This window comes from Phaethon aethereus, assembly GCF_964289735.1.
Source record: "Phaethon aethereus genome assembly, chromosome: Z".
Taxonomy (NCBI): Eukaryota; Metazoa; Chordata; class Aves; order Phaethontiformes; family Phaethontidae; genus Phaethon; species Phaethon aethereus.
This window is the reverse complement of record NC_138577.1, coordinates 14,660,561-14,687,456: the sequence shown is the minus strand read 5'-3', so window position 1 is coordinate 14,687,456 and position 26,896 is coordinate 14,660,561. Positions and strand designations below refer to the sequence as shown.

Genomic DNA, 26,896 nt, shown 5'->3' with positions numbered 1-26,896 from the left:
AATTTTTTAGTGGAAATAAGACAATTTTCACTGCTTAGTGCCTTCATACATAACCGATCTTTTTAAGCAGTATGCTGAGAGCTTAGTAAAGGAAATAGTTCACTTTAACAGATTGTGAAGGGATTTAAAAGTAAATTGAGGGAAACTTTAGTAGTAGCATTTCTTTTAAATCTCAAAAGTTCCACTGAAAAGTGAAAGCACTGAAAATACAACAGTGGGAAAGCCATAGCAAAAACTATTTCAGTTAAATCAAACTAGCTAAAATGGTAATCTTGGTGGAGATGCAAGTCAACCTGACCAGAGTAATAAACTTCTTTTTTTTTTCTTTCTTTCTTTAATGTGTGAAGTGCCTGTGGTAAAATGATGCTTATTAAAAAGGTCAGAAGCAGTTTAACTAATGATGTAACAAGTCAGTGAAATTTTCTCTAATAGATTTGTGTACTGTATAATAGCATCCCTGTATGAAGATGTATGAAATTTCTAGGCATTTCTAGCAGACCTGACTATAACACAGGGCAACTAAACTCAGACGAATGAACAAAGCAAAAATATATCACAGCAAGACAATAGCGAATTAATTGAGACCTTTGTTTCTCTGAAGAAGAACAGAAGAGGGGGAGGAAGGTGAATTAATTAGCATGTTTCCTTTTACTAAATGAAATTTCAAACCTAAAAGGTACATCACAAGTGGACTGACATATACTTTGTGATATTTTTATGCTCTGTTAACTCGGAGTACAGAATTTAAATGCATGGTTGAGGAATGGTCCATTAAAAGAGCTTTCCAGAAACATTTCATTTAAACATTTAAACCTTTTTCCTAATTAGTTTATTTTTTCTAAAGGAACATATTTTCTTTTGAAATTTATACTGGACTTAAAAATTAGGCTTATAGTCTTATTCAAGGACAGAGATTTGACTTGTGGATTTATTGTATATGAAGAAGAGGAAGGGGAGTTGCCCTAATATGTTGAAATGACAAAATTGGAACAACATGATATTTTGATTTCTGCAGAGGACTTTAAAACACTTCACTGAAAGTCTTGTTCTTCATCTGATCAGAGTTCTTGTTGTGAAATAAGAAAAGTCTATTCATACACATAAAAATGTCTGTTAAACAACTCTTTTCTGCTTAAATATCTTCCAGAGATTTTAATGTAATTAAATGTATTTTTATCTTACAGTTCTGATCTGCTTTCTTAAGTGAGCTGCACTGTGTGGCTGGAGTGAACATTCAATAATGAGTGGTGCAGCACTGGGCCTTGAGATAGTATTTGTCTTTTTTCTGGCCTTATTCCTACTTCATCGGTATGGGGACTTCAAGAAACAGCATAGGCTGGTGATCATAGCAACATTATTGGCTTGGTATCTTTGCTTTCTTATTGTATTTATACTGCCTCTGGATGTCAGTACGGTAAGAAACTTCTAAGATTTTCTTCTTATTTGCATGAAATGTATGATGTTTTTTTAATCATAATTTCATAAGACAATATCTTAAATACCAAATAAATTTTCCAAAGAGTATCTTATTGAACTAAACATGTGTTATCTTTTTGCACGACAGTGTCAGTGTTTACAGTTAATTTAATTTTTTGTTGATCTCATCAGATAACAATTCTATTTCAAATGTTTTAAAATTTCATTATTTTTTAATAGCAATTTTTTAATCTGTCTAGGCAACATAATCAGTTTTTTACTTACTTGTCCTGCTTGTTGTATGTTGCTTTGAGGGTTTATTAGTATATTCTCTCCCAAATGTAAATGTGGAGTACAGGAAATGTCTTTAAATATGGTGCTTACTATTTTTAAATAAATATTGTACCTTTTTCTGGTCACTGATATAAATCTAATTGTCTTTTAGACTATTTATAATCGGTGCAAACTTGCTGTTAACTCCAGCCCTGCAGAAAGTAATGGCTCTTACGTTACTCTTGCTCCAAGGTATCACCTATATGTTTTCCTCATTAGACTGTTTTTAAAGAAGTATTTTATGATTTTCTTCTTTAAATTGTAGGTGTCTACTGTGTTTTTAAGACTAGAAACAAGTGTTATTTGTGTGATACGATGTTTGAAGATTGTAAGCATACAGGAGGGTGAGGGAGGAGGTGGAAAAAAGTGCATCTGCATCTATTGGTAGTAATTTGTACAGTAGTTCTAACTGATCACCTAGCTATTCCTTTTTTTTTTTTTTTTAATTTCATGCTAGATTTCTTCTATTTTGTTGTTAAAGCAAGAGAACTAAGGTTTTCAAGCAACCTTGGTTATCTATGAGGAGAGACCGTGGTGAATGTGTATCTGTCCTTCACAGTCTTAAAGGCTTTAGACCTGAAAATCTAATAAATGAAATTAGGAGGCTTGTCTTATATATAAGCAGCATATTTGATTGCTTATTATTATTGCATATATATAGTAACTGGAGTTATCTGAAATTTACTATATTCTACCAAAGTAATGATAGCCTGCTCACTGTCTTCTGGCAGGAAGGAAGTAATCCCTAAAACATGGGTAATGTAGGCAAATGTGGGCTCTTTCCATGGCTGCTTGTTCTTTAGCTTCTGTTGGCTATATCCATATCTTGTAGATGTGTGCAGTGTGGTTATCTGCAAGAGAATTAGAGCATTTAAGGTGTCAGTAGATACATCCATGCAACATATTGCCAGTTTTGTTGCCCCAGAGAGGAGGCTATCTGGATGTTGTATATCTGTGGAAGAACAGATAATGACAGACTTAGTGGCACAACATCTTACCCTCTGTTTAAGACCACCCAGTGTATGTTAATTAGATGTAGTTATGTAAATACACAACTTGAAAACTATTCATTAGCCTTTCAGTTTACCTATAGTTTCAGAACATGCTGATGGATGTTATAATATAGGATAGGACTTGAGTATATCAAATAGAAATGTCAATCTAGAGTAGCCATTGAGCAGATACTGTGTTGGTGCAACTCAGATCTTAAAACTTTGCTTGAAACCTTTGGTCATGCTACCTGTCATTCTGTGGTAATTTGATAGTTTTGAAAATATTTAGGCTGGATATGTAAAAACACACAACTCAGGCCTAACTAGTTTGACCCTGGAAAACACCAATTATTTCTCGATAGGTAGTCCTATTAAACTGACTGTATTACCCCTTGACTCACCATTGCTTCATTACCCAGACAGGTGTGGGAAAAAAACCCTGAAATGTCTTAGTGTGGATGGGCACTTTCTCTTTTGCTCTTTTTTTATTAAAAGGCTCTCATGGCTTTTTTGGTCTTCAGAAGCAAACACTACCTGTCAGAAAAGTATTGGCTCAACAAGTTGAAGTTTATGTAAGCCTGACTAAATCCATCTGGATGACAGAAGAAACAATTAATACACTTTTTTTACTCTTAAATGCTCTAGGTCGTAGAGCTAGGTGATAGGCTCCCTAAATATTTTTTAAAAACCTGCTGCACTAACTAAAGTTGAATGGTCTGTCTACAGAAATGCTTTTTTACATGAAGAAAGTACTTCCTGCCCCAAAAGAAAAATTGTAACTTTGAATTGCTTAAGTGCTTATTTCTCTTTAGTCTTTGAGCTACTGTTTTTTTCTCAAAGAAAACTGTCTTGTCTAGATACCTTGCTTGCGGTGAGGGGAATGATAAATATTTTTAAGTGGTGATTCAGTCTGTTTTCTTCTGAGATGGTTGATGGTTGACTACTTACTCAAATTGTAGTGTATTACTTCTACGCTATTTTCAAAGACCTCTGTGGATAGGAGAATTTGTAGAAAATGGTTTTTATAGTGTTGACCCTACAATTAACAATAAGCTTCTTTACGTTGTTACAGCAAGCAAAAATGTTTCAAACCATGGAGTTATATTCCTAATGGAATTATGCCAATTTTCTGGCGTGTTGTATATTGGACGTCACAGTTTTTAACATGGTAAGTAAGGCAAAGAATATGGCAAAGACTATGATATAGCTATAATTTCCAAGTGCGACATCTTAGCAGTGTGCTCTTCAAGAATATATATCACTATTCCACAGAATTATCTAATCATATATTATTTGCTAGTAGTGAAATTTCTCTAATAATTACTGTACTAAATTGAGCATACATTTTTTTTTTCTCCTTTTCAGGTGGCAGCCATTTACTCTTGGTTCACTTTTATAGTTGAAACTGAGCAATTTACACATAGAGGTGTTTATGGATAGATTGTCTGGAAAAAAATGGGTTTTAGGCAACAGGACACCAAAATAGTTCTATGAATAAGTTGCATAATTTTTGAATAGTATTGTAAATTATTTGGTTTTATTTGGTATGATATATAAAGCTATAGATATAGTTACAGCAAACAGATTGTGCTTTTGGGTTAGATTGATGTGTGGTTTCTGACAAGCCTATCATCAAACAATTATTTTTGTAGCTCAGTCAAGAATATCAGGGTTGGTAGTGAGTTCTCAATTAACACAGATTTTTCATAGTAAAGCTGACTGTATTGTTTATATCTGCAGCTTGTTTAAGGTTTAACATCAGACAACTACATCTAGAATAAAAACATATATCTACCTAATTTTGATAGAAGCTTGGGATTCTTTAGCTTAAACCCCTTGTTTGCTTTCCTCCTAGGATTCTGCTACCTTTCATGCAGTCATATGCTAGATCAGGAGGGTTCTCCATTACTGGAAAGATTAAAACTGCATTGATTGAGAATGCAATCTATTATGGCACTTACTTACTGATTTTTGGAGCATTTTTAATATATGTGGCTGTAAACCCAAACTTCAATTTACAATGGTAAGAATAATGTTGTAAGCAGTTGCATGAGTCCTTATGAAATTGTCACAGGTAATCTCTTTTGTAGATGAAATGGGTCTTTTTAAAAAAACAATTTTAGTTGATCTTATTTTTGCTAGGCAGTTGGAAAGTTTTGTTAACATTTTTATGGAAAAGGATTTTTTGACTACTTGTAGAAATTTGTTTTGGTTTTCTGATTTTGATATGTACAGCAGAGGAATCCTCTTGTAATGTTTGGGTTTTTTTCTCTACAAATGCATTTGCAAAGTTAGTGCAGAAACTTGCTCAGTGTTTTCAGAATAAGATTTTTCAAAAAGTGTGTGTCACACTTTCCTGTATAGTACTTTTGTCTACTCTTGATTCTATTTAAAGGCCATAAGGTAAGTTAAAATAATTTGTATTTATAACATTGCTAGTGGTCTTCCATACTAGATACAGTAGTAAACACTGTCATGTACCTCACTTTCAATAGGTTTGCTAAGTTCATGTTGTTTCCTAAAGGAACATACTCCTTTGAGAATAAACATTTTTGTCCTCCCTCTCTGGAGGGAAGAAACGTGGGGAGATACAGAAAAATCGTGACAGCTTTAAATACGGGCAAGTAGCAGACTGGCCCTAGGCAAGAACTACACATGATGCCAAGTCTGTTCCTGTAAAGCCATGTTGTTGCATAGATAATTCAAGGTTGCTTTCTTGCAGGTGGGGTAGGAGGATGTAATTTGTTTCTTATTTCTTTTTGCTATTTTTTTTTTCCTTAGGAACCAACTTCAGACTATTGGGATAGCCGCTGCAAACACATGGGGTCTCTTTCTTCTTGTGTTGCTTTTGGGTTATGGTTTGGTGGAAATTCCCCGTTCTCACTGGAATGGGGCCAAGAGGGGTTATCTACTCATGAAGACCTATTTCAAAGCTGCCAAACTGATGACTGAAAAAGCAGATGCTGAGGAGAATTTAGAGGATATTATGGAAGTAAGTAACTAGCTTTCACTGTGAAATAAATGAAGGCTGCTGTTAATCATCTCTGAATTTCCTGGTGTTGGACACTTGTGGCAAGGAAACGTAAGTAGCATGAACTTACTGTGAAATATCAGTAAATTAAGAAAATCATCATAGTGTGCCACTTGGTGACACTTGATCCTGTGTAAAAATCAAAAGAGAAACAGTCCTGATGTTAAGAAATTCGAAACTTGATAGCTGTTATTTGTTGGTTTTATTCTTTTATTGACCCTTTTGGAGTAATATTGGTCACTAATGAATAACATTACAGAGTGAACTTGAAAATACAGTGTACAGATGTTTCACTAGTGTTCATGCAAATTGTGTATGTCTGCTTTTATGGTCTGCTCCCAGTATATTTCTGGAATCTTGAAAAAAGTTTCCAAATTGGATTTGCAGGACCATGCTATGTGCCTTTTGAGAAGAGAATATATAGATAATTGTTTTTTTCAGAGAGGGCTTTTTTGAGACGATATTTATTGTTATTTGTGAGTGAGCAATAGACTTTAATGTAGTTCAAGAGTAGGATGGAAATGCAAACCATTGAATAGCTATTCCTGTTTTACTGCTCTGATACCATGGCTTGGAAATAATACTTCTGAAGAGTTATTAGGTAGGGTGGTAACTTCCTCTGTGATACATCAACATAAAATAATAATAGAATCTTCTTTCTTCAGTAATATAATTTTGAAGAAATTGCTAAAAGCGTCTGAGTGGGACATAACTACAAAACTTACTAGAAAATGAGCAACAAAAAGTGTGTTTGCTAGGCTAGCACTTAGAATATAACATGATAAAATAGAATATTTAAGTTGGAAGGGACCTACAATGGTCATCTAGTCCAACGTTCTGACTGCTTCAGGGCTAACCCAAAGTTAAAACAAATTATTAAGAGCATTGTCCAAATGCCTGGAGAGGGACGTGCGGGTCTCTTCTCCCTGGTATCCAGTGATAGGATGCGTGGGAATGGTTAAAAGCTGCGTCAGGGGCTGTTTAGACTGGACATTAGGAGTCATTTCTTTACCAAGAGGGTAGTCAGACACTGAAACAGGCTTCCTAGAGAGGTGGTCGATGCCCCAAGCCTGTCAGTGTTTCAGAGTAATTTGGACAATGCCCTTAATAACATTCTTTTATTTTTGGTCAGCCCTGAAGTGGTCAGGCAGTTAGACTAGATAATGGTTGTTGATCCCCTTCAAATGAAAATATTTTGTTCTAATTCTAGTCTATTCTAATTCTAGTCTGTTCCGAACACACAGCAGATCTTGTGCCTTGAAGACTCTTCCATGTTTAAAAAACACAAAGTTTTGGCAGAGGCACCAGTTCTGGAGCCAGGTATTGATATCCTGGCCTTGCCTGTTTCTTCCAAAGTCTCCCCCCATTACTGGGAGGATTGAGGAAAACACTTGCTTGTGCTCCTGAATTTTTTAGCATTCTTACCAGGGTGCTGAAATATCTTTTAGTAAACCTCAGACTTTTTGTTGCAATATCATTAGTACCCACGTGACAGAGCAGGAGTGGATAGTAGTCTGAAGGTTGTATTAAGCTCTTCAGTCTTATGGTGGTGTTCCTAATTTGCACCCCAGGGAGGCAGAAAACTTCCCTGAAAAGAGGGTCTTGTACTAGACTGCTGTCTTGTACTAGATTGTCCTTGAATTCAGGTAAGGAGACTGACAGATTGTGAGGTTATGTCATATACAACATTAAATACATTGTTAATGCATGATAAAATCTTGTTTCAAGGTTTGGCACTTCACTTTCTCCCTCCACCCCCCACTTTTTTTTTTCTTTCAGTCTAGAAGCACTATACCTTAGAAATCTTGGCCAATATTTTATTTTCAGCGTTCATACGAACACTGAAGTGGCAGTGCTGACTTTGAGAACTTGATTGCTAGTATTATGAATTGCTGCTCTGTCAAATAAATCACAAAATTTTAGCTCTCACCCACTTTGGTTTAGGCTTTCATTTTCTTCCTTTGTCAGAGATTCTGAAAACACAAGAAACTGTAGTACTGGAAGATACTTCCCAATTTTTTATTTTTAGTTTTTTTCCAGTTCAGTGCTCTACTTGACAGGGCTGAATATGTTAGGATTGACCTTTACAGACATTCTTGTGGGATTTTGTTTGTTTGTTTTTTCATAATCCCACTACATAATGAAAAATTCTCTGCTGCAGACTAATTAGATCTCTTGGGATCATTCCCTCAGGAGATCCAGAGCGAATCCAGAATTACTGCCAGTCATCTGTTAGAACAACCTTTTATACGTCAAAAGACTGTCTATATTGTTGTGGTTTAACCTGGCAGCTAAAACAACCACACAGCCATTCACTCACCACCAGACCCCACTCTCTGCGGGATGGTGGGGAGAATCGGAAAAAAGGTAGAACTCATGGGTTGAGATAAAGACAGTTTAATAGTAATAATAACAATAAAAGAATATACAAAACAAGTGATGCACAGCACAATTGCACACCACCTGCTGGCCGATGCCCAGTTAGTTCCTGAGCCATGATGCCTCCCCAGCCAACTCCCACAGCTTTATATACTGAGCATGACATTGTATGGTATGGAATATCCCTTTGGCCAGCCGGGGTCAGCTGTCCCAGCCATGCCCCCTTCCAGCTTCCCATGCACCCCCAGCCTGCTCGCTGGCAGGGTAGAGCATGAGAAGCTGGACAGGCCTTGACTGCTTACCAACAACTGAAAACATCAGTATGTTATCAACATTATTTTCATCCCAATCCAAAACACAGGACTACACCAGCTATGAGGAATAAAATTAACTCCATCACAGATGAAACCAGGAGAGTATCCACCCCTTATTCTATACCATCTGCGTCATGCCCAGGTTCTACACCTTTCAATACATTCCAACTTTTTCTGTCTTTTGATACATACACAGAGATATCATTCCCTTAGTTTGTGGACCATCCCTCTAAAATGTCTGTTGAGTTCATTCAGTCCATGACTTTGGGCTCCACCTGTCATAACAGTCTTTCAGGGCAGGAGAGATGGTGTGTGGTGTTGGATTCTTGCATGCTGAAGCTAGTCCTGGTTTTATCACCACTGCTGTTTGTTTGGTTTCATTAATCCGAGTGGTTCTTTCTATAATACTGCTAATATGGCATATAGTGACCATAGTAGTGATGATGTACAGTATTATGTAGCAGTTTACATCATATAGTTCACATCATTGGCTATTCTCCCACAAAATCGAATCTCCTTGAGGTACACATCAGACTTCCTCATCTTCCTCATTACCCACCAAGTTCACCCAGGTCCTTGAGCAAAAGCAATCCCATGAATGGGTTTGCCTTTGAATATTGAATTTGCCTTGAATATTCAGTTGCCTTGAATTACTGCCTTCTGGGCAGGAATAACCCAGAGTGTCTTCCCCAGAATATTTTTTACATGCACCACTGGGACTTTATCCTCTTCTGCAGAATGCAAAAGTTTTGGTGGGGCAGGGCCAGCTCGAATGATGGATCCTCTGGTGTTTACTAAGCAGATGGCTTTTGCTAAATGTTTATCCTAATGTTTGAATATCCCAGCACCCATTGCTTTCAATGTACTCTTTACCCATATTGTTCGATTTTCGTGGAGGCTAGTGCATGATAGGGGATGTGATATACCCACTCAGTGCTGTGCTCTTTGGTCCAGGTGTCTATGAGGTTTTTCCGGAAATGATTCCTGTTGTCTGACTCCATTCTTTCTGGGGTGCCATGTTGCCATAAGACTTGCTTTTCAAAGTCCAGCATAGTGTTTTGGACAGTGGCATGGGGCACAGGATTATGATGTTTCCAGCCATTCAGTGGTTGCTTCTACCATTGTAAGCACATAGTGCTTGCCTTGGCAGGTTTATAGGAGTGTGATACAGTCAATCTTCCACGTCTTCCCATATTTATATTTCAGCCGTTGTCCTGCATACCAGAGAGGCTTTAACCACTTTGCTTGCTTGAGTGCAGTGCATGTTTCCCATTCATGGATATGAATGTGCAGTAGTGTCCATGGTCAAGTCCACCCCTCGATCATGAGCCCATCTATATGTTGCATCTCTTCCATGATGGCCTGAGGTGTCATTGTCCCACTGAGCTGTAAATAATTCACCTTTAAGTTGCCAGTGCAGATCCACCTGAGCCACTTCAATCTTAGCAGCCTGACCCACCTGCTGGTGTTTTTTACGTTCTTCAGTGGCCCAACCATTGAGTACCTGAGCATCTACGTGTCATACTTTTACAGTCAGATTCTCCATCTGGGCAGCGGTATCTTCCTGTAATTCAGCAGCCCAGATGGGTTTGCCTCTGCACTGCCACTTGGTCTGCTTCCATTGCTGTAGCCACCTCCACAGAGCCTTTGCCACCATTCATGAATCAGTATAAAGTACTGGCCATTTTTCTCATTCAGCAATGTCTAAAACCAGCTGGATGGCTTTAATCTCTGCAGGCTGACTTGATTCACCTGGGTCCTCAGCAGCTTCTGCAACTTGTCATGTAGGACTCCATACAGCGGCTTTCCACCTTCAGTGTTTTCCCACAATGTGACATGACCCATCAGTGAACAGGACATACTGCTTTTTGTTTTCTGGTAGTTTATTATATGGTGGGGCCTCTACAGCATGTGTCACCTTCTCTTTGGGTGTTACTCCAAAATCTTTGCCTTCTGGCCAGTCCAAGATTCTTGCGTGATTGGGCTTTCCTATTCGAGCCTGTTGTATGATCGCTTACTCCACGTAGCATCAGTTGCATGATGTGTAGAGGGGACTTTTCTTTTGAATATCCAATCCAACGCTGGCAGGGTGCCAGGAGGAGCTGTGCTTCAGTACCAGCCACTTCTGAAGCAGCTCGAACTCCATGTGCTGCCAGTATCTCTTTCAGTCGGAGTATAAAGGGCCTCAGATCCACTCTATCCCTGACTCCAGAACCCTAGGAGTTGACCTTGGGTCTCCCCTGATACTTTCTGCCAGAGACTCCAGGTAGGGCCATTCTCCACAGCTGCGGTGTAGAGCACATTTTTAACACCTTGTCCTGCCTGGACTGGCCCAAATGCTACTGCATGAACTATTTCCTGTTTAATTAGTTTGAAGGCTTGTTATTGCTCAGGGCCTCATTTAGAATTGTTCTTCCGCGTCACTCGATAGAGAGGGCTTGCAATCAGACTGTAATTTGGCATATGCATTCTCCAAAAACCCACACCACCTCAGAAAGCCTGTGTTTCCTTTCTGTTAGTGGGGACATAGCTGTTATTTTGTTGACAACATCCATTAGGTCTGACGATGTCCATCTTGCCATTTTATTCCTAAAAACTAGATGTCCTGTGCAGGTCCCTTTGACCTTTGTTTTATGGCAAAACTGGCTTTCAAAAGGATTTAGATTATTTTCTTCCCTTTCTCAAAAAACTGTGCTGCTGTGTTGCCCCACACAATGATGTCATCAGCATAATGCAACTGTTCTGGAGTTTCACCCTGTTCCAGTGCAGTCTGTATCAGTCCATGGCAAATGGTAGTGCTGTGTTTCCACCCTTGGGGCAGTCAATTCCAGGTGTAATGGACACCCCTCCAAGGGAAAGCAAACTGTGGCCTGTTAACTCTGCCACCAAAGTGATTGAGAAAAACACGTTAGCGATGCCAGTTGTGGCATACCACTTGGCTGCCTTTGACTCCAGTTCATATTGAAGACCAGTATGTTATGAACATTACTTTCATCCTAAATCCAAAACGCAGCACTATACCAGCTATCAGGAACAAAGTTAACTCTATCCCAGCTGAAACCAGGACAATATCCATTTAGCCTCCCTTGTCACACTAAACAAATACAATTCTTCTGTCTGCTAGTCATCCTATTTGACAAGATTTCTAAGCCTTTACCATTAATTCTGTCCTTCTCCAGACTCTAGAACTTGCATGTTTTTTTTAAAATGCAGTTTGTAACAACAAAAAAAAGCATCAAAAGATTATCTCTGGATTGCCTATAGGATGAGAATAAAATCTAATTCTCATTAAGCCTGATAAACTGCTAGAGCCAGTTCTGACACAACTTAATCTAGTTGTCCTAACATCTTTTTATTACTGATAAATGCCACATGGTCTCAGAATTGAGCTATGTGAGGTAAATGTAAGGAAGATACAAAATGAAGTAGTGTAAAATGTTATTAGTCAAGCTGCTTAAAGTAATAAAAGTGAAACTAAACCAACTGAAGTAGAAACTCCTCCTCTTTACCTACAACCAAAGCAAGACAGTATTTTCCATTTTAGTATTCTTGCATAGAAACCAATCCTCCACACATTTACCAAGTAATGTTTGGACACTGACATCATGGGTTCCTTTTTAAGTCATACATGTTCTTACTAACAGTTGTGTTTATTAGATGTCTAGTAAAGCTGTGGCTTTTAGGAAGTTCTATTGTTTTTAAGCTCTGATGGTTATCTTTTCCTTTGGAGGGCATGGAACTCTCTTCTGATCCTGCAAAATTTTTTAATCTATTTAACATAGTGAAACAACTCTTTATTTTTTTTCCTCAACAGGAAGTCCGTAAAGTAAGTGAGAGTATCAAGTATAACCACCCTTTGAGAAAATGTGTTGATACAATACTGAAAAAGGTAACAAATTGCTCATCTTCAGCCATAATTATTCAATTGGGAGGGTGTGCTTCCTGCATCTACTGAATACTTGTACATTATTTTCTTTTCCCCTTAGCATAAAATCTCCAATTGGCATCTTGGGATTTCTGACCAGACTTTGAGTTGAAATTCTGTGTGCAATGCTGTATTTTTACATATGTAGTATTTTATAAACAGAAAAATCTACACTTAGAGGGAGCTTTTCAGTTGCATGAAATGCCCCAAACATTTACAAATAATTAACAAAGAGCACTTGCTACTCCATCATCTTTCAATTAATTTTCCCTTTTCCTTCCAGTGTCCTACTGAGTACCAGGAAAGAATGGGTAGGAACATGGATGATTATGAAGACTTTGATGAAAGACAGAACAGTTATCCAAGTGAAAAAAGTTTGGTCAAACTTCACAAGCAGGTATATTAATAAATGAGAGAATGCCTCATTTATGCTGATGTAATGAGAATAAATGCTAGTCAAAGAAAGATTTTCAATACACTTTACCCAAATTGCTGAGTATAGTGGGTTTTGGGTTTGCTACGTAAGAGAAGCTTTTCTCAGTGAAAAAAACCATGAAGTTTAATATCCCAAGTGATATCCACATCAAATTTCTGGATGTGTAAAAAGTGTCCATGCATTATATCTTGACAGTGTTTTAACTGTGAGTAAGCCTTCTAATGGTTGATTGACTGTGTTCTAAAAAAGAAACAGTAGTAAAAGCTTGGTGTTCACTAAGATGTAAAAATAAAGTGGTATGTTGGAAAAAATAGGCTGTTGCTACAGACAGATTTTGATGAAAGAACTGCAAAATTCAGGAATCATGTATGTAGTGCTCTTATGATTTATATATTTAGAGAATTAACTGCCTGCTTTTGTGAATTTACAGAATTATTCTCTCCAGTTCTGTAATGTAGACATTTTAAGGGATTTTGCAAAGCTTTTGTCTCATTTCTTGAAACAAGTATGTTGTAACCATAATTTCTTGTAATATATTATAGGTAATCTATTCAGTACAGAGACATCGACGTACACAGGTCCAGTGGCAAATTCTTTTAGAGCAAGCGTTTTACCTAGAAGATGTGGCAAAAAACGAAACCAGTGCAACACGACAGTTTGTCCATACCTTTCATTCCCAGGAACCAGAGAATAAAATTATTCAGTATTTCTACACACCAACTGTTGGTAAGTGCTGTCATGTAGATTTTGGATATGTAAAGGACTAACTGGTATCGTTTTGTAAGAAGAACTGCTTGTTTTATGTAAAAAGTTCAGCTACAGTAGAGGGAAGCAAATATGCATCTTAATGCATTTACGTAATGGAAGAGCCATCAGGTTTTGATTTATGCTCTTGACCATAAGCTTAATGTTTTTTTTTTTTTTAATTTAATAGCAGTTACATGTTGTAATAGCAATAGCAACTTTGAAGCCTTAGAAGAAAGAAAAATAGCAGCTTTGAATTATTGGCTCATGGCTACCCTCCTGCACTTGTGTGCTATTACTGAGGTAGCAGCACTCTTCCAAAGTAAAGCAAAGAGGAAACGACTCTTTGTCTGTCATGTACCAAATGTTAGGACATGAAGCTGCTTGTGCATCTTTTTAGACAATGTCTTCTCCTAATCATGTTTTAACTTCTAATTTGTTGTGCACTAGCAATGAGTTATTTCCAGGGCAGGACAATATAATTTTACAGCCTGAGCTTTGTTTCTGAGAGTAATAGATGAACAAACAAAAAGTGGATCACCCATGGCATCTGCACCAAAAGTGAAGAGTTCTCTTCTACACCCCCATCCCCTCGCAATTTGCCTCCCAAATCCCACCCTGTTTTCCCCAGTTGTGCATACAATTCCTTAGGGCTGAGCCAGATCTCTAGGCATTGGAAAAGCCCTGAAATTAAGTGTGTGACCTGACAATTGCAGCCTTGGTTTTAAGGGTGTGCATACAAAGAGTTCACAAAAGTTTTTGTGAGGGAGTTCCATTTCCGGTTGTGTAATTTTCATTAACTCGTTCTGGATCTGTGTGTGTCTGTTTTTTCCAGAGTGGTACTGGGAGTGTCTTCTACGACCGTGGTTTTACAGGGTGCTTGCAGTTGTTCTGGCCACGTTCTCTGTAATTGTTGTGTGGTCAGAGTGCACATTTTTCAGCACAAAACCAGTTCTATCGTTATTCGCAGTTTTCATACAGCTGGCAGAAAAGACATATAATTACATATACATAGAGGTAAGTTTGAAGTTCTGTTGAGTTTTCAACAAAAATGTTTTCAGATAGATTGTTATTACAATAATAGTAGACCAGATTGATTTAAGAATAGGTCTCTAAATAATCTGTCAACTTTCATAAGATCTCTAAAATATATAATACCAAACTTTGTTTCTGTGGAAGGAGCTGCCTTTTGCCACTTCTTACAAGTCTCCAGTACGTCGTGAAGGTGTGACCCAGTTGAGCTGAATATCACGTGTAGAGTAATATGTGAAACATTACCTTGGAGCTTAGGTGTTTAGACTTTGTGTCTAATCAACCAGGTGTGTGACCTCTCTTCCCTAAATAGGAATTTGCTGCTGACCAGAAATCCTGTCACAGGTGTGGCTAGCATATGTGTGCACAAATTTATCAGTAAAGGAACTGACGTGAAAAATTCCAGTAAACTAACAAGATAGGTTGAATTGAAAACACTTTTCTCATCACTTTTTGTGGGAATGTCAAATCTGTCATAGTTACTAAGGCAATTACAGCAATTTAATTTACATAACAAAAAGAAGTAGAATGAACTTTCCTAGAGTGTTGTGTTAGCTTATATGAAGTGCAGAATGTGACAAGTGTCATTCTCAATTTAAGTTAGTGAGAAACACTCCTGAAACTCTTCTTGGAGCTGGTGTTAGTGTCCCATCTCAAAATGAAAAATTAGACTAATGAACTTGTTGCATGCACAGACTATATGCTGAATGCAGTAAAACCTTTATTAGAGTTCTACATTCAAACAAGTTTGCTTTTTCTACAGATGGCCTGTTTTCTTACCATCTTTTTCCTAAGTATCTGTGTTTACTCTACTGTCTTCAGGATCCGTGTATTTAACTATTATTACTTAGCTTCACATCATCAGACAGATGCATACAGTCTCCTTTTCAGTGGCATGTGAGTATGTGGCATATATTTTGCAGATTTTCTGTCAATTACTCAGTTGAAGATGTCCATGAAACTTTCATTTATATTCTTTCATTTATAATCATATAATCATAATATATAAAATTCATTTTCAATCAAATCAAATTCACATGAAATCAAATTCAAATTCAATGAAATAAAATTCATTTATAAGCATAATAAATCCTAATAATCTGTACATCATGATTCTGTGATATATCCAGTTATGGTTTCTTAATATTTTTAGTGCAAGAAATTGTTTAAATGCTGTTGCCTCTTGCATTTTGCAGGTTATTTTGCCGTCTTACTCCACCATTATGCTTGAACTTTTTGGGCTTGACCCATATGGATGCAACAATCTCTCACAAAAACACTCAGCCAACTGCTTATACATCTGTAAGTACACAAAATGTGGGTTTGAGGCTGCTATATGGTTTGAAGAATAGGCAAATATTTTTAAATACTTCTTATTGTAAGATTCAGATATTAAAATCTTTTCACTAGTATTAAACAGAATAGAAATACTTATTATAGACCAAGAGTTTGGTTATGATTGCTAAGCTACACAGCAGTCATCAGTTGCTCAGTTTTTCTCTTTTGGTCTCCATCATAAGGAAGTAAAGTATTATGCTGAAGAGCTCAGACTGTTCTTCACTTCTTAATAGCTTTAGCTTCCACTGGGTTTAGTGTACGGGACATCTTGATAGATTGAGAGCAAACCTAACTTGCCACTGAAAACCAGTGAGTTTGGTTTTACTTAACAACCAATTTCTGTAGAACAGCAGGTTACATCTCACGTCTTTGTTCTTAGCAAGTAGATTCTTAGTGTAGTCCAGAGCCTCTTTCACAGCAAATGGAAAGACCCACCAAATTTGAACTGGTTCTGGATTAGGTGAGACAAAAAGATCTAGCATTTTAGAAACCTCAAAGTGGATACACTGTTAGAGGAGGCTTTTAGATCTGGGCATTCTAGGTCAATTGTCTGAATCATATCTGTGATGATAATATTCACCTGTGTTTCAGTAACTGTAAAGAATTGTATGTTTGTGTGTTGTGAACTGAAAATGGTGAGATGGCACAATCTTTATGGATATATGTAGAATATATCTGATTAGAGCTTGCTCTTGTGTGTTTTTTCCCCAGATAATGGGATCCATGAAAGTGCTGTCCTTCATTGCAGATGGATTCTATATATATTACCCAATGCTTGTTGTCATTCTCTGTATTGCAACATACTTTAGGTAAGTGGTTTGCAAGACAGATCCTCCATTTTTCTTTACATTAATAATACCAGTTTCAGCAATGAGGAAGAGATTGAATTCCCGTCTTCCCGCAGTTGAGTTGTGACGTATTAATAAAAATGCAAAAACCTAAACCAATAAATTGCTATTTATATATGTGAAATGTGTACATTTTAAGAATATTGATTATGTTAACTCCTGAGTTGTGGGGATTTTTCCCCATTAACCTTCATTCTCAGGTTTTGAGATCTGATCTGTTCGAACTTTGGAGCCCACAAACATTTAGATTCTGCTTTTGAGATTAAAATTACCACAAGGAAGCTATGTTTTCAGCAAGGTTTTCTAACAAACTAGGAAGCATATGCAGAACCTTTAGGTGATTAACTTTCTAATAGACTTGTAACCAATTTCTGATCCGTTACCAGACTTCTGTTTGAAAGCATAGTGGTTTAAATAGTTTAATCTTGTTTCCCTAAGCCACAATTTGTTGGAGTCTGGAAGAGCAATTGCAGAAAATACTGTTACATGCTTGCTTTATCTTTACATTTCCAAATGTCTGCTTTTAACCACTGTAAGGGATGAGATACTTTGTCTGATGTTGTTCTGCTACATTTATGTTCACTTCTTCAATTTTGCATTACCATTTAATGAGAAGTTAAGTGCCTTGAGTGTCCTTTAATACCCTATGTGTATCCATAGATGGTAAGTCCTAGGTTTTCCCAGCTTACCTTTAGGTTAGGTGACAAAAGTGGTGGTGGAGGCCAAAAAAAACAAACCACGAAAAGCAAACAGGAAAGCCAATGACAAGACAGTAGTTTGTGTGACTTCTTGTCCATGATGATCCTCGGCCTTGAATGAAGAAAAGAAACTAAAGGAGAAGTTGCTTTGGTTGAACTTTAATGCCCTCTAGTAATTCAGATACATGCAAACCTAAATGTTTAATTAAAATGTATCAAAGAAAGCTGTCTGCTTTGTTCAACGCAGCAATCTTAAAGTTCAGATAGTACAGGAAAACAAACTTTTCAGCATAAATATGCAATGAAGCCAACACTGAACATGATATTTATACTCCAGTTTGGAGAGAGGAAACAATAACAACAAGAGCAGTTGTGTTTCCAGGTGTGAAGTTGAAAAGATGAAAGTGGTTTCATGCTATCTAGTTCCAGTACTAGCTTAAGAAAGATGGAGCAAGCTTGTTATCTGACTTGCTGCCTAATGGGTATCCAAAATGGCAGCCAGCATCCCTGCAGCTTACGGGTTCATCACACATTTTTTCTGAGTAAAACCTGAGATGAAGCTGGCTTTCCTATGTTATTACTGTTTCAAAAACACAGAAATTGTAATGGGCAGAATTTTTATAGTAATTGTCTCCTGTCAAAGAATAGTCAATGAGATATCATAGGTATAAATTCTGTTATATCTGAGAACATCTCAAGCAATTGTCTTATCTTAAATCATTTGCACTACTATAAACAGTTTTATCTCTCTATTTGAATAGGATTATTCCATCACTTTCAGTTGGATTTAGGAACGTGTCATTGCTCTGAATTTTCTGATTTCTCCGTTAGTATAATAATCTGTGTTCTATGTTGCTTTTTTATATGAATTGTCTACAAATTTCTGAATAATTTCTTCTACATTTTGCAGTGTAATATATCTAAACTATTCATTGTAAATTAACAAAGGAAATTGCTTCTTTTTCTGCTTTTACCAGTTTAGGAACTCGTTGTTTGAATCTTTTGGGATTCCAGCAGTTCATGGGGGATAGTGAAATGACCTCTGATTTGATTGATGAAGGAAAAGAGCTAATCAAAAGAGGTAAGTTAGGTCCTCTGTCCTAGTCTTCCTGCAAAATATAATACGTTGTTGCATTAAACTTGTCTGAAATGTTAAACATCAAAAAACTACATATAGTTGGTCAATATTTTGAAAACTGTACTAAGGCAGTCTACTGCACAAAATGCAATAGACTTACAGCATTGTGGTTGCTATATAAACAGTGCTGGACTTCACTGACATCTGAAGTAAAGTATCAGCTTTATTCATCCAGTATCTGAATTTTAGATATTTCTAAATACTTTACAGTTCAATTAAGCGGTGTTCCTCTGAGATCAGTCTATTACTGATCTAATAATACCTGAGGACGTGCTTGCATAATCAGTCATAGAGGATAGTTATCACTTAAGTTGTCTTTGTCATCAACAAGCTCATTTTAATCTTTCTTTGTGTAAGTGTTTTGATTGAGCTGACCAAATTCAGTCATTTCCTTTAGGATTTTTTTGCTGTTTCAACTATAATTGTGTTCTATCACACAAAGCATGTTGTTCTGTAGAGCTGTAATTATCTGTTGTTTTGGAGAGCTTTTTAATTTTCTCTTATGTTAATTTTTTTTGAAACTGTTTCTTGAAAGTAGTTAAAAGCTTTTGTGGTTCTTGAGTAGATGTTTAGAAATTAAAATCTCTGGATACAATGTTATATTATGGAATACTGTCATTCTCCTTTCATAATTTTTGAAAAACACTACCTGGATTAATTTAGAGTAGTAGTGTTTCTTTTTTTGGAGAAAGAGGAATGTCTCTCATTCCCTTAAACAAGAAGTTACTATTTTTTTGATACTGTGATGTTAAACTTCCAGCTAAATAGCAGATAAGGACACAAACTGTTCAGGTCATACTTTGGGCCTCACAGAACTTCAGCAACATTTTGATTCAATAATGCTCAAGTTTCTTCTTAACGTTAAACTTTTTCTAGCTGTTTCTAAGAGTTTGGGGTTTTTTTTGCTTTGCCAGCTGGTATCCACATGTTATGCCTTGACTCAAGATACCATCGTGATGAATTCATTCTAACAGGAAACTCCATGATAGACAAGCAGCTTTGTCTTCTGTTTTTATTTAACTGTATATGCCATCTATTTCAATAATAATCTTTGCTATTTAACTTCAGATTTTCATTGTCTTTGAAAAAAATATTGGTGATTATTTGTCTTGTGTGGAGCTCAGACAATTTTTTTTTATTTATAGAGAAAAGAAAACGACAAAGGCAGGAAGAAGGTGAAAACAGAAGAAGGGTATGAGATTGTTTTAGCTAATTATACTATTATACAATATCTGATAGGATTTGCCATTGCTATTTAATTCAGCATGGTCTATTTCACCAAAAACATAAGCCTCCAGTAATTCATGGAATCAATTTAATCTTGCAGAATAGTCTTGGCTGGGGTGAAAAATAATTTATGTTTTACTTTTAAATGGTAAGAGGGTGATTTTGGTCACACTACTGGGAAGATTTTGTTCGTGTGCTGTGAGAATGGTGTATGCTAATAGGTGTAACAAACATTAAAAAGGATCCTGATTTCTAGGATGCAGAATGATCTGAAATGGATTATTATCAGTCTCTTATGTTGATACTGCTCTACTTGAAATAACTGCAGCTGCAGTGTCATCATATTGACTGAAATGAGGACTGAATGCTCCTCCCAAACTTACCCATTTCCTTTGTGCCCATTGGAAAGTCATGAGCACAGATTCCACCCCCCCAGAGGAGGGAATTGCATTTAAGACAGATTTAATACTGTTACCACAGAGTAACAAACAACAAACAGAATGTTTGATTCCAATCGTACTTTGAGTGCATACGGAACTGAAAGATCTGTGAAGGCAGTCAATCTGAATAGAAAATAATTCAGTCAGCTTCACTTTAAGGAGCTTCAGTTAACTTTAGCTTTAGTTTTTCATTAATTTATAATGTTTGGTATTTAATGTAAAGAATCACAATCAACGAGAGAAATGGAAAGGATACATGCAAAAAATGAACTGACTAAAAGAAGGGAAAAATATTTTCTGCGGAAAGGCAAGATAATCAGACTGAAACCTCCTGGCTTTTCAAGCTCAGGGCTCCTTCAGTTCTGGATGACAGCCAATACTGCATAGACCTTCTCATCCTCTAACCCCCATCTTGTAATTTTAGAACTTGATCTTATTGTGAAACCAAATAGTAGCAAATGCAAGGTGCATTTAGTGTACGCTGAAATGATCTGACATTAAGCAACAAGTTCAACAGCAAACTCAATTTCAGATGTTACCTGTTTGTGAGTTTGCATTAAATACTATTGATTTCCCATTGATTCCTGAAACTTTCAGGGCTTTTGAGAGTTATCTTTTACTGGATCATGATTAAATGCTTCTTCTGCAGCGTAGGACTATAACATATGGCATAAATTAGCACTGTAATTCTGAATGTACCAGTTCCTACTAGTACCTAATCTGGGATCTAGATACGAATCTGAAACATATTAAAGTTATTGCAGCAATTGGAAAAGTTTCTGTTGAGACATGTAGTTGTCTCCTAATAAAAGAATGAGATATTTTCTTCTTTAATATTTCATTATACTTCATACTAAAGTGTGTACATACTAAAACATGATGGAATGGAACAGCAAGCTTAGTAAACATGGCCTGTCCAAATGTTTTTTTGTGCTACCTGCATCTGGTTATTTTACCATTCTGCCACTAGGTGGAAGTAGAAATCAAAAAAAGCAACGTTCCCATTGTAACTTAGATCAGTTGAGTGAACTTCGAGTGCAGGGTTAATACGTAATTTGTTTTCTGCAAGTCTTTTTTCTAAAGAACAGTTATGGTAACCGGTTTAGTGAACAGACGTATCTTTGTTTAAAACAAAACAAAAATTCTTCCTGTATCAAAATACTGAGCAGGAACATTTTCAAAATATTACTTTCATAGTCTGATGTGATTGACCAATTAGCTCTAAATTGTGGGTCTGGAATATTTCTTGATCCTATGTATGATTTTGTTGTGTTACTACTTCTTCACAGCTCGCGTTTTCTTTTTTTTCTTTTTTCCAGGAATGGAAAGAGCGTTATGGAAATAGAGACGATTCCACTAGAAACAGAGTTGTTCACACAGACCAAAAAGAATCCAGCTTCTCAGAGACCAATACCAGTAGATGTAAGCTTTGTGGGTTTTGGAGGGAGTTTGTTTTGGTTTGTGTTTTTAGTATTTTGTCTGCACAACACGGGGTGTCAACAAAGAGCCTTTATTTAGGATATGTCTTGAAGTTGAGAGTTTTAAATCTTCAAATTTACCTCTTCTAGTTGCAAATGAACTCTCTCAGACTGGAATAATGGAATAATCAAATAAATGATCAGAAATATAAAACCAATAACATGTCACACAAGTGTGTACATGTTCATTTAATACTGTCTGTTAGCAAAAAACTTTTTTGTTGGATGTACTAAACTTCCAAAAAGTTTATTTGTCACAGTGTCTATGTTTTTTATGTATTTTATATGCTCTCGTAAGCTCACAACAAGTGAGAAATGAAACTTAAAAAAAGAACGAAAAAGAGGGAGAAGGAGGAGGCTTTGAACATACTTTTGAGACAACTCGGGTAGATTTCCCCCTCCCTCCTCTTTTACAAAGTTGGAAACCCAGATTTTCAGTGATAGACTAACTGAAATTGTATGAAATTATATTTTAATGTTAACCATATGAATATGTAGCATTCCAGCACCAAATCAAGCTGTAGATACTGGCATAATGAAGGTGGCAGAGTGAACTGCAAAACAACTATTACTTCATTAATTCCTGAGATTGCCTCTTTAAAAACAAACAGAACCAAACAAAAAAAAGCTCCAGCTAGCTTAGTTAAAGTGGGAAGTTGGGAAGATGAATGGATAATTGATTGATTTAGAAGTAAAGCTTGCACATAACTTCTCATTTTCTTTGATTCTCTGCAAACTAGATCTCATCCTACTTGAGGGGCAAAAGAAAAGTTATAGTTACATTGCTATAGAGATACCAAAAAGAAATAGTACAAATTTGACCATGTAACCAGATCTGGTTTCATATTGAATCTACTCTAAATCATCACACTTACACTTTGGATGAGATACTAGCAAATTATTATTCTGGTCTTCTAAGTTTGATGTCTTCACACATTCCAAGGTGTTCATAGAGGAAATTAGTATCTTTTGTTCCTTTTCCCTATTCAGCACTATCAAAGTATACCCGATCAAATGGTAGGACTGAAAGAGATAGAATAGAACTCCTCCAGGATGCAGAACCTTTGGATTTTAACGCAGACACCATTAGTGATGACCCCCTTGAATTGGACTCAGGAAGGTAAGGAATATTCTGTATTACTTAAAATTAAACGGTACTAATGTCTTCTGACCTATGATAGCTCTATCAGATGGTTTTATAATAATAGTTTTGTAAATCAAATTTATCAACTCACCTAGCTCTTTTCCCTTCCTTCTCCTCCATGATGTGGGAATTGTTTCAAAATGAATTGAAACCTGAAGGTTTCTTAGTTTTTTAGAAACGTCTGAGGAAGATTTGAGTTGAATATGATTTTGCATATTGGCATAATCTGAAAAATACTGCATATAAAAACAGAAAACTGGAGGGTGACCTGCATATGTACGATACAAGCTTTTCTCTAGTTTTCTAGAAGAGTTTGAAACCTTACTTGATTTCCCTGTATAAAAACCATCATAAAGGGATGCAAGAAAGAAGACTGAGTATTACAGGACCAGTAGTTTCAGGAATACACCTGTGGATCAGATCTGGGAACTGCTGGAGTAAATTAAAATCTGAATTTATGGAACACAAAGTCCCAGGCTGCACAGTGTAGCACTGTCTATAATGGAGAATTCTGTGCATGTGACTGCAACATCAAATTTCCTTAGTTGTGAAATAGCGTACCTTATGTAACTGCTAAGCTCTGCTCATATTTAAGAAACAAGTAATTTTATGGGTACTTTTTAAATCTAGCTAGTTATTATGTAGAACCATGTAATGATAAATAATTTTAAATTCCCTTATAAAAAGTTGTAGTTTACATTATTTTCCAGCTAAAACTAGCATACCCAATTCAATAAAAATTCATAAATGGTTTCAGTTGACTTACATGTATAATGTCAACCAATAAATGCCAGTTCAAAAATAGGCAAAGATGTTAATATGATACTAAGGCAAATATGTTAAATGATACTGCCAGATTTTACAGATTGATTCAGCAATGTTAGTTTGTATCAACAAGTAACTTGTCTAGTCTAATGCCACCACATTTCACAAGTTGGTTCTTTTTAAGCCCAAGAGTTTGAAGAGGAACTAGCCTGGCAATTCTGCCAGCTCTTGACTCCTATACAGTGTGAAAGGGATAATAGTCTACAAAACCAGGAATATGCATATATAATTATTTTGGAGCAAATACTTTTCAAGTACAGTATCTGAAGTGTTCTGGCACCTATACAGACTTTTCAGAGTGGAACATTCTGAACCTTTTCTTTAAAAAGAAAATCTGGAGCCACAGAGCTTAGTTGAGATTTACTCTAGTAACCTGCATTTCATTTCACAGAGGTGATAAATCAAGAATAATTACATATGAAATTTCAATTAACTTAAAAATAGCTTGTGTAACACTGATTTTTAGAACTATAGCTCCTGCAATAGTTACAAGCATTCTAGGACAGTAAAAGCACCAGGGACAGTAGGTTCTGGCTTTGTGTCTGCTCAGGTTTTGGTAAGTACTGTGGAGAGGAAGTAAATTTTAAATTTTAAAAATTTTTAAATTTTAAAATGCTTTTAAAATATATTTGACCCATAATTTGTGAAGCTTCTTTTTCCCCACAAAGTATGCAGCCATTTGTTTTCATTATCATTGATACTGTTTTTCTTCTAGGAATACCCAATTAAATGTTCTGTTAATCACCATAACTACTTTTGGATGCTGTTGTTTTGTGGGGCTTTTTTGTTTGTTTTTTTTTTTTTAAGAAAAAGGTCTGTTCAACAATAACATTCAACTTCCTTCCTTTGTATCAGGAAGCAAAGTTATTTAAGACTCCCAGTATTTGTATCACACTTTTTCTTGGTCACATGAGATTTAATTTAATGACTGCCTATCAAATTCTCATGGAAACTGTAATTCGGTAAAATTTTAGATTTTGTAATTCATTGAGAGTTAAGGAGTAAGAGTGCAGTAAGAGTTACATGATTTCATGGGTCTTTATTTTTCGTCTTCCTGTGATACTTCTTCATATCTGAAATTGATTCTGCAGGTACCAGCCTGGTGGAAGATACCTGTCCATGTCTCGAAGCCAAATGTTTGATGATGTCTAAACTCCTCAAAGCTAAAGAAAATTCAGTGGAAATGTATTTCCTATTCATTGCTTGGAAAATACTGTATTTATGGTATATCAGTGAACCAGAAAAGACCATTTTTTGTTTAAAAAAAGAATATGAAGGAACAACTATTTTGAAGATGCACCTATATGATAACTTTACTACTTATGACAAGAATATACTTCTTCTATTGTAGATATTGTTATGCATCAGTGTGGGCTTTTGTGTCAACGACCAAAAGGAGTAAACTATTAATGAAGTTAATAGAGGGTATTAATAAATATATCCAGGGCTCAGCTTGAACTCTAACATTGTAAGTTTTAGGAAGAGGATTTTTTGGAAGGAAGTTTTTGTATTTTAACAGATGCTGTGAGAGCATCGTAATGCATCCAAAGTGCAGTTATATCAATTACTATAGTAAACACTTTCTATAATTTTTCTATTTGAACTTTATGCCTAGTCTAAAATCTGCTGAATTAAATTAAGGCTTCTTTTGGCTTCAGTGGTCTTTGAATCAGATTGAATGGCAGGCTGTTCTTCATAAAATCATAAAATACATGTTCCAGTATTTAAAGGGTGGCTACAAAGAAGATGGAGACTCCCTTTTTACAAAGAGACACATGTTGAAGACGAGGGCTAATGGCCACCAGTTACTCTTGGGGAGATTTTGGCTGGACAAAAGAGGAAAATTTTTCACAATGTTAACAATCAGCCGTTGGAATAAATTCCCCAGGGAAGTGGTGGATTGCCCAAAATTGGGCACTTTTTAGATTTGGCTGGACAGGGCATTGGGCCATCTTGTCTAGACTGTGCTTTTGACAAGAAAGATTGGACCAGGTGGTCTTTGAGGTCCCTTCCAACCTCATATTCTATGATTCTATGAAATTTGGTGGCATAAATTTTGGAGCAAGGTGTATTGGTCAAGAAAGGCTATATTTTCTCTTTTCCAACATTATATGCAGATACATGATTTTAGCATGTATAAATAGTTGAAATTGAATATGGACCAGAGTTTCACTGTCATATGAGCATAAGTGCAATAGCAAGAATACATTATCAAAGATACGATGTCTGCTTAAGATTTTTACAGTTGTAACCGCTGAAAACCTTGGCACACTGATGTTTTTGTAACTGTAAAAGAAATATAATGTGAAAATTGAGTTAAATGCTGAAACGTTTATGATTTGCACACACCTCAGGCACAGCTTCAAATTGTAGCGTATTTCTTTAAAAGAAGGGAAATACATATAGCATGACTAGATAATGATAAACACTTTTAATGTCCGAAATGCCCTGGTTTCATTAGTGTCTGTTTTTAAGGTGCCTGTATTTTGCAGTAAGTTGTTGCAAAAAGAATAATGCTTATTTATTTGAATGCCATTCAAAAATGCCAATTATTAGCAGCGTAAAAAAGCTTCACATTAATTTCATTGGTGTAGATATATTTTTAAACTGTAGCTAGTTGAATGAATTTTCAAATGTAATCATAAGGTAAAAGATGTGGTCAAATTCATTAGATCTTTGGAAATTTTATTAATTTAAAATGTTGCTTTATTGCAGTTTGTCTTAAGTCTTTACTACTTGGGCGGTTTCTTATGCACTTATTGAAAAGTTATGTTGAAAACTGAAAGAGAACATGTTTCTGTCATAAATTCTTTATCACTCTTTAAAAATGGACATCCGTTAAAGCAGTTAGGAATGATTTATTCTGAAAAGTAAATTTTCATGAATGAGGTGTTCTACTAATTTTTAAAAATAGTCTTTGTTTTCTGAAGTAACTGTTAATGGGAATCTAACTACCTCCTGTGATTTAGTACATCATGTGTTCCAACAGTAGTGGTATTTGTAATATATTGATCTGCCTGTTTTAAAACACTGAATTGTTATTATGAAGGAGAAAAAATACTCTATTTGTATAGAAGTAATTATATTAATAAACTGGCAGACATAAAATAATCATCAGTTCTGTTCTTAGGTGAATACACTGAACGACAGCCATGCCC

The 26,896-nt window shown here is 36.0% G+C and overlaps 1 protein-coding gene across 1 annotated transcript; it reads left to right on the top strand.

The window, feature by feature from the left end:
* Window positions 1–1,240: 1,240 nt before the first annotated feature.
* On the top strand, window positions 1,241–24,890 carry LMBRD2 (LMBR1 domain containing 2; the record flags this gene model as incomplete). The annotated part of the gene is made up of 17 exons (XM_082013033.1): window positions 1,241–1,414; window positions 1,862–1,941; window positions 3,814–3,909; window positions 4,597–4,764; window positions 5,523–5,733; window positions 12,280–12,354; window positions 12,674–12,787; window positions 13,369–13,552; window positions 14,406–14,587; window positions 15,366–15,499; window positions 15,799–15,904; window positions 16,652–16,749; window positions 18,464–18,567; window positions 19,770–19,816; window positions 21,611–21,713; window positions 22,760–22,889; window positions 24,830–24,890. 17 exons carry the CDS (start codon window positions 1,241–1,243, stop codon window positions 24,888–24,890), a joined length of 2,067 nt encoding a protein of 688 aa, XP_081869159.1.
* Between the last annotated feature and the right edge of the window lie 2,006 nt (window positions 24,891–26,896).